The sequence below is a fragment of the Vombatus ursinus genome, unplaced genomic scaffold (assembly GCF_900497805.2).
Source record: "Vombatus ursinus unplaced genomic scaffold, bare-nosed wombat genome assembly UNPS02014779.1, whole genome shotgun sequence".
NCBI lineage: Eukaryota > Metazoa > Chordata > Mammalia > Diprotodontia > Vombatidae > Vombatus > Vombatus ursinus.
The window spans coordinates 59711028-59725936 of record NW_020954557.1 but is presented as its reverse complement, the minus strand read 5'-3'; the positions used below and the strand labels follow the sequence as shown (position 1 = coordinate 59725936).

The 14909-nt window shown below is 37.6% G+C and overlaps 1 protein-coding gene across 2 annotated transcripts in view; it reads left to right on the top strand.

Annotated features, from left to right (window-relative positions):
• TANC1 (tetratricopeptide repeat, ankyrin repeat and coiled-coil containing 1) overlaps positions 1 to 14909 on the top strand; it is a 265490-nt gene that overhangs the window by 162198 nt on the left and 88383 nt on the right. For both annotated transcript variants that reach the window (XM_027866155.1, XM_027866156.1), the window contains 2 exons: positions 3885 to 4015; positions 5117 to 5303. In XM_027866155.1, coding sequence (XP_027721956.1) covers positions 3885 to 4015; positions 5117 to 5303 — 318 coding nt within the window. The remainder of the gene's footprint in view (positions 1 to 3884; positions 4016 to 5116; positions 5304 to 14909) is intronic.

The following is a 14909-nucleotide window of genomic DNA, read 5'->3' as shown; positions in this document are numbered from 1 at the left end:
CAGATTGCCCCCTCTGTTATCCCTAGTCTCTCACTAATACTTAGTCGCTCCCCATCAACTGGCTGCTTTCCTGCTGCCTACAAACATGCCCATATTACCACCATTATAAAAAAACTCAATCTTGATCTGTCCATCCCCACTAGCTATCGTCCTGTGCCTCACCATCTACAACAGGTCCCTCTGCTTCCTTTCCTGTCATTCTCTTCTTAAGTCTTTGCAGTTTGGCTTTCTAACTCATTCAGCCAAAACTGCTCTCTTCAAGGCTCCTAATGATCTCTTTAACTGCCATACCTAAGGCCTTTTCTCAAGCCTCATTCTCCTTGACCCCTTTGCATTTGATACTTTTTTTTTTTAAGGAAGTTGGGGTTAAGTGACTTGCCTAGGGTCACACAGCTAGTAAGTGTCAAGTGTTTGGTCTGAGGCTGGATTTGAACTCAGGTCCTCTTGACTTCAGAACTGGTGTTCTATCTACTGCACCACCAAACTGCCCCGCATTTGACACTGTTAATCATATTGATGAAGCTGCCCTCTCCTGGTTTTTCTCCTACTTCTCTGATATTCCTTCTCTGTCTTCTTTATCCAGGTCCTGCCCGATAACAGTGGGCATTCCTCAAGGTTCTGTTCTTCCTCTATGTTATTTTACTCGGTGATCTTATTAATTTTTCTGGTTTCATTGAACATCTCTAGGCAGATGACTTTCCAGTCTACTTGTCCTGATCTCTAGTCTTTCATTTCTACCTTAAATGGGATATACTGTAGACATTCTAAAATCTACCTGTCCAGAACAGAACTCATCTTTCCCCTTAAACTTTTCCCTCTTCTTAACTTCCCTGTTATCATTGAGAGTACCTTCATTCTCTCAGTCACCAAGGCTCATAACTTAGGTGTTATTCTTGACACCTTGCTCTCTCTCAAATCTACATCCAGTCTGTTTCCAAGGTGTTGATTTTACTTTCCTAATATTTCTCCCATATGCCCATCCTGGGGCAGGCCCTCATCACTTCACACCTGGACTCTTGTAATAGCCTGCTGGTGGGTCTCCTTGCCTGGATTCTCTCTTCACTCCAATCTGTTCTCTACCCACCTGCCAAATCCATCTTCCTAAAACATGTCTTACACCCTCTTCAGTAAACTCCAATGTCTCCCTATTACCTAGGACATCAAATATGAAATTCTCTGTCATTCAAAGCCATTCGTCACCTGGCCCCTTCCTGTCTTTTCAGTCTTTTTACACTTTAGTGCCTCCTATTTACTCTGTGATCCAGTGACACTAGCCTCCTTGCTGTACCCCATACAGAGCCCTCCATTTCCCGACTCTGGGCATTTTCACTGACACACACAGACACACGTATAATTTGCTATTTAATTATTTGGGTACTTACTGCTTTCTCCAAATGGAATATAAACTCCTATAGGGCAGCATCTTTCATTTTTATCTTTGTATTTCTAATCAAGTGCATGGCACACATGTACTTCGTGCTTATCAATGAACGAATGACCTGGAAAAACAGATGGACTTTCAAGAATTCAGCACTTCTATATCACACTCTGAGCTTACAGCCCACTAAAACCCTCAGACCTTTTTCATATGAACTTATCTCCCTCCAGCCATACTTTTACTCTTTTATTTGGTGAAGCTCAATTTTTGAACCCAATTGAAAGACTTCACATTTATCCTTATTAAATTCAATTTTATTAGATTTAGGCCAGTTTGGGGGGCACAGGAGTAGGAAGGGCTGATTTTGACATAAACTGTATTAGTTTTGGTGTTATATGTGAATTTTATAATCATGCTATCTCTCCTTTTGTACAAATTTTAGATAAAAATGTTAAATACCAGAAGGCTAAAGCCAAGTATCACATCCCTGGGGCTAGAGACCAACTTCCAGATTAACTCCCTACAGCTGGCCAGGCCACCATTTCTGAGGCTTCCTAATTTGTTGGTCTTGGCCTCAAACAAGAGAGAGGCAGCATGATATGTTGAACTTGGAGTTGAGAGACCTGTGTTTGAATTTCCCCTCAGACATTTCATTGATGTGTGACCATGGGCAAGTCACGGAATAATGCTTCTGGTTCCTTCTTCACAAGCTTGTTGCAAGGATAGTGCTTTTGCAAATCTTTAAGTGATATATAAATGAGAATTATTATTTAGAGGATTATAGCTTCTGGTTTCTCAATGACTATTTGGTTTTTCTGTTTTTCATTGTGTCCTAACTCTCTATCACCAGGGGTTGGGAACCTACAGCCTCCGAGGACCAATGGGGCCTTCTGGGTCCTTGGGTGTGTCCTTTTGACTGAGTCCAAGTTTTACAGAACAAAACCTTTTATTAAGGGGATCTATTCGGTGAAGTTTGGATTCAGTCAAAGAGCCACACTTGAGGATCTAGAGGGCCACATGTGGCCTCGAGGCTGCAGGTTCCTCACCCCTGCCCAGTCTACCCCCTACCCAACAATTGTAGTCATTTAGATCCATGGGCTACAAAAGAGCAGGTTATCCAGATGGAGGGGGGCAGGAGGAGTGGAATAACAGAAATTAAAATGGATAACCTGTTCAGTATTTGCATGTTGCTTACTCTTTTATTTTTTAGTAAACGTTATTTTATCTAATACAATATCTCATTCCTTGGAAGATGTTGATTTAGTGTATGTGAGAGGTATTATGGGGTGAATGTCATTTCAGTGAGGTTAGCCATATTTATGTTAGGATTTTGGATATGAGGATAATTTACATATCTGGTGTTTAAATTAAATTCCATAGCTAAAATTCACTTTGAGGAAAAAACCAAGTGACAAATCTTTAGGGAGTACTTGAAGAAAAAGGATGGTTTTGAAACATTTCCTTACAACTTCTTATAAAATATGCTCTGATCATTATTTTGTACTACTCACCAAATTCCAGTATAATTTTTTAACTTAACAGTTAAAACTAGAAGGATCAGAATTTAATTTAATTCCTTGAAGGGCCATCAATTGATGTAGTGCATTTTTTTATCTATAAGGCAAAGAAAATAGAGATATTAGGATGAAAATTTTTATTTCGAAGTAAAATTATAATTGTTTTTGTGTTATTTGATGTACCTGGTCCTTTTGGTGTGAAAAGTTTTTTTTTCTTGTTCTTTCTTGTTTTGTTTAGGGCAGATTTTCCTGTTACTCAGAAAGAATCCATTATCTCAAGGTCATTCTTTTTTGGTAACTCTGCTATTTTATAGTGCAAACACCTGTAATAATAATAACAACAACAGTAATGACTACCATTTATATGGTCTTTTAAGGTTTGCAAAACCCTTTACGTATTATCTTATCTGGCCTTACAACTACCCTGTGAGGTAGGTGCTGTTTTTCTTCCCTGTTTTACAGATGAGGAAACTGAGGTTCAAAGAAGCAAGTGACTTGTTTGAAGCAGTATTTGAACTCGGGTCTTAGCACCCTACCTATTGTCCCACCTCTTGCAGTACCAAGTGTGTTTTCATATTCATGTAGCGACCATATCCTTTTATTTAATTGTAGTGTGAATGGCAGTTTTACCTCAGTACCGTGACTTTACTCATGCCTCAGGGACTACTCCTGTGTCTTATGGCTGATACTACTTCAGTAAATATGTTCCAGTTTTGCTTCTACTAGAATGACCTGTAGAATTTGGGAAAATTATTCCTCTCCAGGTTGGATATTTAATGTAAAAGTCTGCATTTGGAATTGCTGCCTGTTAATTGGAATGTATTGCTACCTCAAGAACAGACTGCCTTGTTAAACTATGCTCTTTTCTGTAAAGACACACAAAGATACAAGGACCGGCTGTTGTTGTTAATGCCTGTATGGCATCCAGATGTGGTACCCAAATTCCCTTGACAGAGGGGCAGTCTCATCGTTTCTTTTCTTTGTTACAGAAGCAAAGCCAGACAATGAATCGAGCTGTTCGCCTGCAGCTCAGGAATTGTTGACGAGGCTGGGATTTTTGCTGGGAGAAGGGATCCCAAATACTGCACACATAGCCCTTGAAGAAAAAAATGAAGCCATGGTAATGATTCCTGTGGAAGAGAATGCTCTTTGTGGTTATCCAGAGGATGAATAAAGCAGTAACCCCTGTTCTCATTGTCCTTCTGTGCGGATAGTGTGTTTAGACAATTAATTCAATGTTTTATGTACTGAAATGTATTTCAACAGTTGGTTGCTTTAGGTGGTGAAATTTGTGCAGTGAGGTGGGTAGGAGAAAGGTGGACAGTGGCAGAATCCAAGAATTAATTTGTGAAGTAACCTTCTGCCTGCCATCTTTAGATGGTGGCTTCAAATATTTAAGGCAAAATAACTTAATGTCCCTGATGCTGTCAGCTTTAGCCTATGTTCTTTTTGATCTCATGGCATTGTTGCTGTCTCTCCTATACTTTTTTTTTTAAATCTATGAGATTTTTATTTTTTTGAGGATAGATGGGGTGATTTATGTGTGATGGAGCAGAGACAACATATGATTAGGTCAAATGGCTTCTCTAACGAGATAGTACTCCTACCTCCCCAGAAATGCGGCGCGTGCAGTTTGTTTCATGATGTGTGCTTGTGAATAGAAATGAGTTTGATGCACCAGCTTACCCTCTGCAAGGATGTCATGTGTTGATTGAGCACGGAGTAGCCACCAATCTGTCCTTATCTTGATCCTGGGCCCCATAAATCTTGAAGAATGGAATGCAGGTTGCAGTGTTAGTGAAACATTAAAAAAAGAAAAAAAGAACACAAAATTCCCCAAAAACAGAGTTCCCAGAATTTTATTACAGAGGTCAAACAGCCGTTCTGCCTTCTGTAAAATGTCTAAACAAAAGCAAATCTTTCTGGTGGTTTTATTCACAAATACTGAATTTCCATGAAACTCCTTCCAAATCTCTTCCTTTTAAGGCAGTATGAAAAAGCAACAAAAAGAAAACAACAGGGAAAAAAAAAGGATTAGCCTTTAAAATCAGAAAGATTTAAAGACTGCACATTTATATGTTTACCTCCCAGATTTTAAAAGCTTTGTCTTTGTGGAAATGATCTTTGATTGATTTGTTTATTTTAGTTTCATTAATTTGAGTTAAAAGGAAAAAAGGAAGCATGGTATACGATGCTAACAGTTCATTCCATTGTCTTGCAGTGTACAGCTCCTAGCCAAGGGATCAGTCCTTGCTCTACCCTGACGAGCAGTACGACATCACCTAGCACAGACAGTCCCTGCTCAACCTTGAATAGCTGTGTCAGCAAGACGGCAGCCACCAAAAGTCCCTGTGGGACCATTAGCAGCCCTAGTTCCACACTGGAAAGCAAGGACAGTGGGATTATAGGTAAGAAGTTTAATCCATAGTAATGCAATGGTTTCATGCACATTAGCTAAGGAATTATCTAGACACTCTATAAAGAAGTGAGTGGGCTTCTCTTTCTTTTCTTTCTTTTTCTTTCTTTCTCCCTTCCTTGCTTCCTTCCTTTCTTCCTCTCTCCTTTTTCATTCCTTTCCTTCCTGCCTTCCCTTTCTTTTTTTTCTTTCTTTTCCCTCCCTCCCTTCTTTCCTTCCTTCCTTTTGTCTCCCTCCCTGTCTCAAAGATTGAACTATTTAACAAGAGAAAAAGTTTGCCTTCCATTTTTTCTTTGCAAACTGTGTACCATGTACAGTCCACAGAAAAGTTCCCAGTCTTTGTCTTCCTTGGTATACTGCATCTCCTTTCTGACTTTATAATATAAATTTCACAGATCAGATCTAAACCATGAGGTTTTAGTTAGTCTTCATCTTTTGTACTCTTCACTGGTTTCTTTTGGAATAGATGAAATCCCGCTCTGACATCCAATGAAAGTGTTATATAACAAGAAGACTTCTGAGCCTCAGCTGGTGTCCCCACTTACGTCAAATAACATTTGATGCATCAGAATTCCACTATAACAAAAGAATCTGAAAGCCCTTCGGAGTCTGTTGTATTGAGACTTGACCTTCATTTGGAAACTAAGAATTTCTGAAAATAAATAAACTTCAAAAAACCCATAGAAACTGGGAAGAAGAATAGTTTTAGATTAGTTTCTCAGCTCAGACTTGACCACTAGGTAGTTGTGTGATTATAGGAAATTTTTTTAACTTCCCTGGACTTCCAGTTTCCTCATCTAGAAATAATAATTAATAATACTAATAATCATAGCTAGAATTTCTATAATGCCCTAAGGTTTACAAAGCATTTTACATATTTTTTTTTCTTTAATCCTCATAACAGCTCTGGGAGGTAGGTGCTGTGGTTATTCCCATTTTACAGATGGGAAAACTGAGGCTGAAAGCAGTTTGAGTGACTTGCCCAGGGTCTCAGAGATAGTAAGTGTCTGAGTCAGTGTCTGAACTCTTTCTTACTCTTAAGTCCTATGCTGTATCCACTACTCCACTACATTAGCTGCCTGTTTCTGATTGGACTAGATAATCTCCAAGGTTTCTTCCAGTTTTTATATTTTATAATTTTAATAACAGTACTATTCCAGGCAGGGTAGTGACTTTCCTCAAGTATTTCTGAGAACTTGTTTCATTTTGAATTTGAAACCCCCGATTGACATTCTTAATATTGACATTTTTTAATATGTAAAGGAATGACAATTTAAAGTTTTTTGAAAACAAACAAACCCTTTAAATGAATTTTTCCTTTCAAGTGTTATTTGGAAAACAGATATTCAATCTTGCTCATTCTTTATTGTGTGTGGAATTACAGAAAGTTAAGTCGGAGTTGGTGTTTCAAATTTCTGGGAATGTATAGTGGTTGTTGATGGTGCATCTCATAAACATCTTTGAATTAATTACTCAGATTATGGAGGGCAGACTTCCACCTGGCTCTCACTTTGATCAAAATTGTCAGTGGCGCCGTTGGACTTTGTGGCAAATTTAAGCTGTTCAGCCTGGCTTCAAGTCCCTTTCCCCATCATGTTCTGTGAGTGCCCCCATTCTTAGCTTCCCAGCTGCTGTTTAGTCTAGTTAAACGAGGCTTCATAGGTTCTCACACTTGTTCCATTTCCATTCAGGCTTTCCACCAGGCACAAGCCTTTCTGACTTCCAGTATGTCTGCCAAATTACTTTCTTTACCTTAAACATTCAAATCTCTTCTGAAATCTCATCTCCTTCAGGGATCGTTCCTGATTGTTCAGCCACTTTGTTCAAGTTGTCCCATGTTACAGTTTTTAATTCTTCCTCTGAATTGTGATGATAGAAGTTTCAGAAACACAGTCACTTTGTAACTGGTCTTTTGTCCTGAGAACATAAAGGGAAAGAGATGTTATGTCTTCTTGTTGAATCTAACAATGATTGCCCTAATCCTAATCATTCAAACTCTGTTATTCACTTTATCAAGGTTCCATTCAGATACCAAATCCAGGCACTAAGGGAAATACAAAGATTGTACCAATCTCTGACCAGAAGTTTATAATCTGTTTTGTTTAGTCAGTAAAACCACCAACCATTGAATAAGTGCCTACTGTGTGCTAGGCCCTGGACTGTGTGGCTTAGAAAGAAGTCATGCAGAATTTTGAAATAGGACAATTTCATATAGTTACTTTGGAGGGAATTCTTTCCTATCTCTTTGACCTTGAACTGTTAAGTGTAGTTAAAAATTGCTTTACCTGTTTTTTTCTTTACAAGGGAAGAAGTAATCTCTAGATAAGACTATGCCGTTAACACAGAAGGTGGAATCATCATCATCATCATCATCATCATCATCACAGCTAGTGTTTATATAGTACTTTAAGGCATACAAAGAGCTTTACAAACATAATCTTATTTTATTCTCACAACAGCCTTGGAAGGTAGAGTCTATTGTTAACCCTATTTTATTTTTATTTTACATATCCAGATTTTATTTATTTATCCCTATTTTATTTCTGAGACAGAGAGGTCGAATGACTTGCTGAGGTTCATGTAGTCAATAAATATCTGAGGCTAGATTTGAACTCTCTTCTTCCTGACTGCAGTTTCATCACTCTGTTTACTATGCCACCTACCAGCCTTAGTGAAACTTTTTTTTTCAGCCAAAGACATGGTTTATTAGAACATCCACCATATTGGCCAGACTCTTAAGGTATCTGAACATTAGTTAGCTATTGGCTAGATTTGTAAGAATCTGAGCAGTGGCTAGATTATAAGAATCTGAGCCTAGTAAAAAATTGAATGTCAAACTTTAGACTGTTTACAGCTGCTCTTTTCCTTTTCTGTGGATATTGTGTCTTTTTAATATAACCCTAGTAAAAAGTTAGACAATTTCCATCCAAGCCTATGAGTGGAGGGGGAGGGGTAGCATTAAATACTCAGAAAAAAATGAAGCAGTTTTAGGTTTGGGAAGAACCTTAGGAACTTTCTAGTAGAACAGTTGTTTTCATTTGGTTTCAGTAAAAATGACTGAAGATCCTCTCAAAGAGCTTTTGTTTATTTGGGTTATATCTGTCAATATTTACAGTATTAGAAATCAAAGCCACCTAAAACTATTACATAGTTTTGATCTTGTGGACCCCTGAAAAGGTCTTGGGGAGTCCCCACGGGTTTGTGGTCCACATTTTAAGAACCAAAGATGTATTAGTCTAACGACCTCATTCCACAGATGAAATTGAGGGCTGGAGAAATTAAATTATCCAGGGTCACACAGCTAGTAAGTGGAAGAGCTGGGACTAGAATCTAGGTTTCTTTTTGCTTTTTAACTTTTAAAAAATTAATAATATTTATCTCACCCCCATTATATGTTAAAACAATTTTAAACATTTATCTTTTTTTTTTTAAGTTTTGAATTCCAGATTCTAGCTTTCCTTCCCCTCATCCCTCCCTGAGCAATACGATATAGGTTATACATGTGCAATCATGTGAAACATTTCCATATTAGTCATTTTGTACAAGAAGACTTGAAGAGAAAAAAGAATGAAAGAAAGGAAATGAAAAACAACATGCTTCAGTCTGTCTTCAGACTATCAATTCTTTTTCTGGAGGCGGATAGCATGCTTCATCATGAGCCCTTTGGGATTGTTTTGGACCATTGTATATTGAGAATAGCTGAGTCATTCATAGTTCTTCATCATACAGTATTGCTATTACTGTATACAGTGTTCTCTTGGTTCCTCTTACTTCCTTTTGCATCAGTTCATGTAAGTCGTTCCAGGTTTTTCTGAAATCATCTTGCTTGTCATTTCTTATAGCAATATAATATTACATCATAATCATTACAGCAGCTTGTGAAACTAGGTTTCTTGAAAGAAAGTACAGTGTCTTTTTCTCTGTATCATGTTCCCTAGAGCACCAAGTAATATTGTCAAATAGAACTTAAAATATCTTAGCCTCCTTGTTTTGGAAGATGGAAGTTTCTTATAATTTGGACTGTTTCAGACTTGTTTTAGAAACTAAATAAATCTGGACTGACCTATATTGCAAACCATGTTTGCAATTACAGTATAGTTATAGTGGGTGGGGAAGGAGCAAGAAGAATAAATACAGTGTTGGAGATAATTTTCCATGCTACCAAATTTTATATCTTATTAAGTGATAGAACTGAAGCATCATAAAGAGAGAAAGGGAGGAGAAGGAAAGGGGAGAAAGAAAATGGGAGTGTTGAGGAGGATTTGTTCTTATGAAGCTGCCTGGTCAATAACATTTAGTTTTCAATGGGAATAGCAGTTTTTGTCTTTTATGATTCCATTCGCAGTTCAGAGCACCATTCAGCTTACATTATAAGTAGGTTTTAAGGATCACATTTGGGAGGAGTTTGAAACAAAATTAACCCTCCTTTGAAAATTGCATGTTCTACCTTACAATTTAAGATGATTTCCATTGTGTTTCTATTTCATCTCAATTATTCTGAGTCAGAAAACTCTAGGATGGAAAACTCAGTGCTGCTATATCCCTAGGCTGCCTCTGTCTCTTGAAACTTTAAATACAGTAGCCAGACTCAGATCTTCTTCCAGTGAGTTTGACTTAATGGAGATAGAACAGATTTTTGTCTTTAGGAGTAAACTCAATAGGAGAAAGCGTGGGTTAGGGGCCAGTGAAACACTTTCCTGGAAAACTGCCATTCTTTCAGTATGGAAAAACTTGAGTTTCAGAACTGTTCTCTCCCCACCCCATCCCCACTTTATTATTTTAACCGGAGGGAAATCCTAGTTTATCATATTTCAGAAGGCTCCAGTTCTTCTGACATAAATATCTTTAGAAATGTAATAATTCTGTCATGAAGAAATACTGTCTAAGCTGGATAAGATTAAACAAATGCCTTATGTATACTTATTACAGTCTTTAACTCTTTTGATATCTAAAATTATTGGCATTACCCAAAATGAGGGCCTGATATTTTTAAGTATGCCATATTAAAGCCTTGAAATGTGATACCCAGCTGAACCCAAACATTTTATGGTAGCTATTTAAATAAATTGTCTCAAAAGAAATTTACTTTATAAAAGTAATTTCTCCTTGTCTGAGAATACATGTTCTTAAAAATAAGATACTCCTTTGAATATTATTCTTTTTCATCATTTCACAAACCAGTAAGAATCACATAAAATGTGTATATGTATAAATGATGTATGTAAATAAGCATACCTGAATACTTCGGATACATGATCGTATTGGTGTAAGTACTCTCTACTGTTACGGATTGAAATTCCTCTATTTCTCTTTATCGTTTGTGATTCTTGTCCATGTCTTTCTGCAAATCTTTCGTGAAGAAATTATCCAATTCCTTGGATTCATGGAGGCATTCATTGGGTTCTGTTAATAGTTTGATGGGTACCAGCACAACATTTGTTGTCTCTATTCATTGCCTTCTTCTTTGCTCCATGACTGTCCCATCTTCTTTTCTAGTCATATACATCCTTGATGGTGCCTCTTAGGCCGCTTCTCACTCCAGTCATTGTTCATCGTAGTCTGCTTACACCCACCTTGTGCATTTCCATTGAATCTCTGGGTTACCTCTACCTGATTCTTCTAACTTCCATTTGGCTTCAGGGGGATAACATTGTGCTTTATGAAGAAGAATTTCTGTGCTAGCAGGTAGCTCAACAGTATCATTGAAAGTGCTACACAAAAACCAGTAGAACGTTTTACACTAACAGCAATATTGTGTGATGATCAATTATGAATGACTTAGCTATTCTCAGTAATACTGTGATCCAGGACAATTCCAAAGGACTTAGGATGAAAAATGCTATCTACTTCCAGAGAAAGAACTGATGGAATCCAAAGGCAGATAGTCGCAGTACTTTTTAAAACTTAACTTCCTTCCTTCCTTCTTTCCTTTTGTCTATGTTTTCTTTCATAAAATAACTAATATGGAAATATGCTTTGCATGTCTGACCTGTATCAGATGGCTTGCCTTCTCAGTGAGGGGGCAGGGGAAGGAGGAAGGGAGAGAATTTGGAACTCAAAAAGAAAAACAAATGTTAAAAATTATTTTTACATATAATTGGGAAAATAGCATGGAATACATTAAAAAAAAAGTGCTACACAATTTCAAAATCAAATCTGCCTATATACTCTGGCTATGTGTGTATATGTGTCCAGTTTGTTTTCAAAGTGTGGATGATGAAGCCAATCTCATGAACATTATGAATCTTATTGGGGAGACTGTGTTATGTAGTAAGTACAGTGTTATCTACTCACAGGAACATCTGGAGAGCATCAGTGATCTGTTTTATTTGTCTTTGATGTATAACATCCCCTATGATGCGAACAAACACAGATATACATATAAAATGTATATGAACCTGTGTAAGAAAAAGGAATTTTGCTTTTAAAAGAGTAATGTTGAAAATATTTATTTTTATAGTCTCTAGAATTCCACATAGAGAATTAGAAAAAAAAATCCAAAAACTTACCAATTAAAGAAGGTTGTTTCCCACCCCAAGGCAGAAAAAAGATCAGGGTAGTTAAGGGCATAGGAGCAGACAAATCCTAGTAAACTTTCCTAGCTAGATAAAATAAAGATTCCTATTGAATAAAAACTATTTCATTGGGAAGGGGAAATGAGTAAGGGTCTAGAGATGAACAGGGTTACAGTCAGGGAAGGAGACTTTTCATAGTTTGTCTTTTCCTGAGAATCCCTTCTATGAAATAGCTTAGTGGAGTTGTGAAAGCTTCAGTGAAAGGAGGAGGAGAAAAGAGTCAGGTGCATCTCAGTGGGAGGTGACTGACTTTTTCCAGCTTGGGGCAGTCAGTGTCAACACAGGGCAGGTGTGTCTGCCTGCATGAGTTGGGTGTTTTGTGCAACCGAGCTGGGATTCTAAGCGCCAGCTTTAGAGAAGACCATGTCTCCATCAGCCTGAAGGTGCTGAGAGCCTGGAAAGGGTAAAGGTCTTGACTGACTTTCCTTTTTATTTTGCTGTGGGTGCCTCCATCTACCTGCTTTCTTTCCTTAGTTTGAAGTTGGAAGGGAGGTGTAATTTTTGATGGTGGCATGCCTCTTGATGTTTTCTACAAAAGTGGCCAATGTCTTAGATGATGATATTGAGGTTCTTGTCTGGTGTCCTGCTGGGTCTGGCCAGAATTGGATACTTTCTTTTTTCCTTCTCAATTGCTTTGGGCATTAAGAGTGGTAATTTAAAGTGTGGTTTTCTCTTGATTCCTCAGTAGACTTTATTTTGTGATTGTCATGTGAAAGAGATTTTGTAAGTAGCTTTGGCCCTCTTCTCTGCTGGGTTTCAAGCTTTTGCTTTTTGAGAGGTATAAAATACGGGCGTGGAGGTACAAACACAGATTACGTGAGTTTTATTCTGTTTATTTTTTTGTATACTCATTTTGCACGTCAAAGTAGTGAAGATAGATAGACAGGTAAATAGATGGATGGATGGTGATGTGTGCAGTGCCATGCCTTCTACCAAATTCATAGGCTTTTAAAATTGAGATCATAATGATGCTTTGCAATATACCGAATCAATTTTGTTTTCACTCTACCATAGTTTTGTAATAATTTAACATTACATTTCATTTAAATTTAGTTACATTTATTTACATTTAATTAATTTTAATTAATTGTTTAATTACAAGAGGATTGTTCTCCTCACTTGTTAGGGAAGGAGATTTTCTTTAAGAATTTTAACCAATTATGTAGGTAATTTTGTGTATTACTTTTGAACCACAGAGAGCAGCAGCTGCATTTGATGACCTGTATAGTCAGTTATGTGGGTGCTGTCCTTACAGAGAGCACTGGCTTGTGAAGGGATCAGAAGGTGTGTTTTGTTCTGTGGCAGTTGTGAGACTTGTTTTACATTCAGTCATGATCGTAGTCTGTGAAGGAACATGTACATTGCAGGTTGATAATAATGGTAATGACAATAATTCATAATAATACCAATTAATATTTATACCTCCTGTTTTCTCCCCAGTGCTTTTCTGCAGTGAGTCATGAATCTTTTGAGTAGGTCAGAAACTATGTTGTCAAGCGTTTTATTTGGGTACCTCAATCACTGCTGAATTGCTACTTTTTAAACAACTTTTAAAAAATCCATAGAATTTGTGGGTAACCTCAAACATTGGAGGTGAGTTGGAGGGTGTGGAAATGTAGAGCAGATTTTGAAGTGGGGTAATGTGTAAGAAAGAATCCTTCCCTCTACCATCCTGTATGATAGGCCCCTCCCCTCTCCTCAACTATTTCTTTAAATTGTTTCCAAAACAAAACTAACTTTATGAATGCTGTATTGATTCATCATGCCCATTCCTTGGCTTGCTGCAAGTTGTAGCAAGGTACAAGTTGTGCAATATGCTTGTGTCTAGTGGGAGATCTGGTGCCACAACCTATCACAATTGGAAGTACATACAGGCTTCCCTTCGAAACTGCCTGCAGGGGAGGGGAAGGAAGTGGAGGGGAAGGTAGAGGGTTAGAACAGTACATGGGAAATGGCCAAATGTTCAACAGGACTAGCTAGTCAAAGGTGCCTTGCTGTTTCCATGAGCAATTAAAAAGGGAGAAATTTTCTTTAAAAAATCTAAATCATCTGCAATCAGGGGTAACTTTGGATCACTGCTGCTTTTTTGTGTCCCGTAGGTGGAGATGAGTAAGTGAAATAATTGTGTGTGTGTGTGTGTGTGTGTGAGAGAGAGAGACAGAGACAGAGACAGAGAGAGGAGTGTAGGTGGTAAGTGTTTGAGATAGTGAGAGTGTCTGTGTGGAGCATTCATTTTACAGGGTTAGGAGGAGAGGCAGAATTAAAAGCTGGAATTTCAGGTGAAATAATGGTTTAGTTCTTTTTTGAGGGGGAGGGGAACAGCAGGGTGTTTTTGGCTGATCTGATTGAGCACATGGCAGTTCCACATGTGGAGTTTTTTCCTCCCATCACTCTTATGGGAATCCAAAGTATAGTGTGTCAGTGTAAACTGTTCTTCATGTAAAGAGTGAAAATCAGGCAGGGATACCTTCTGCTATATTTAGGAGGATATTAGGGTTACATACCATCACTCAGACTTTTGTGTCTTTCCTCTTGAATCTTTTATAATCTTGTTTAGACATTATCTGCCGAGCTAAAAGTGCCCTCTTTATTTACTTATTGCCTATGTGACTTTGAGCAAATGATTTTAAACTCTGAGCCCCAATTATAGCCATTTGTAAAAGGAGAGGGTTAGGTTAGAAGACGTTTAAAGACCCTTCTAGTTCATTAAAAACATTTATGGCATTCTTGCTGTGTGCTTAACTAAACCATGCTGGACAAAGAGGAAATGTAAGGCATAGCTAACCTTCAAGGGGAGTCAAAACTAATAAATGTAACTTGTGAATAACACTAAACAGACTAAAATTCATTGTTGTTATGGTATGTATAGAGATTAGATTTTTAAATGTAGTGGACTGGCAAGGAGGTTTACTGAGGTAAAGTGAGGTTATGAACATTTTCAGATCATTATTTCCTTCTACATCAGATGAAGAAGCAAGAAAAAAAATGTTACAAACATGTATAGTCAAGCAAAACAAATTATT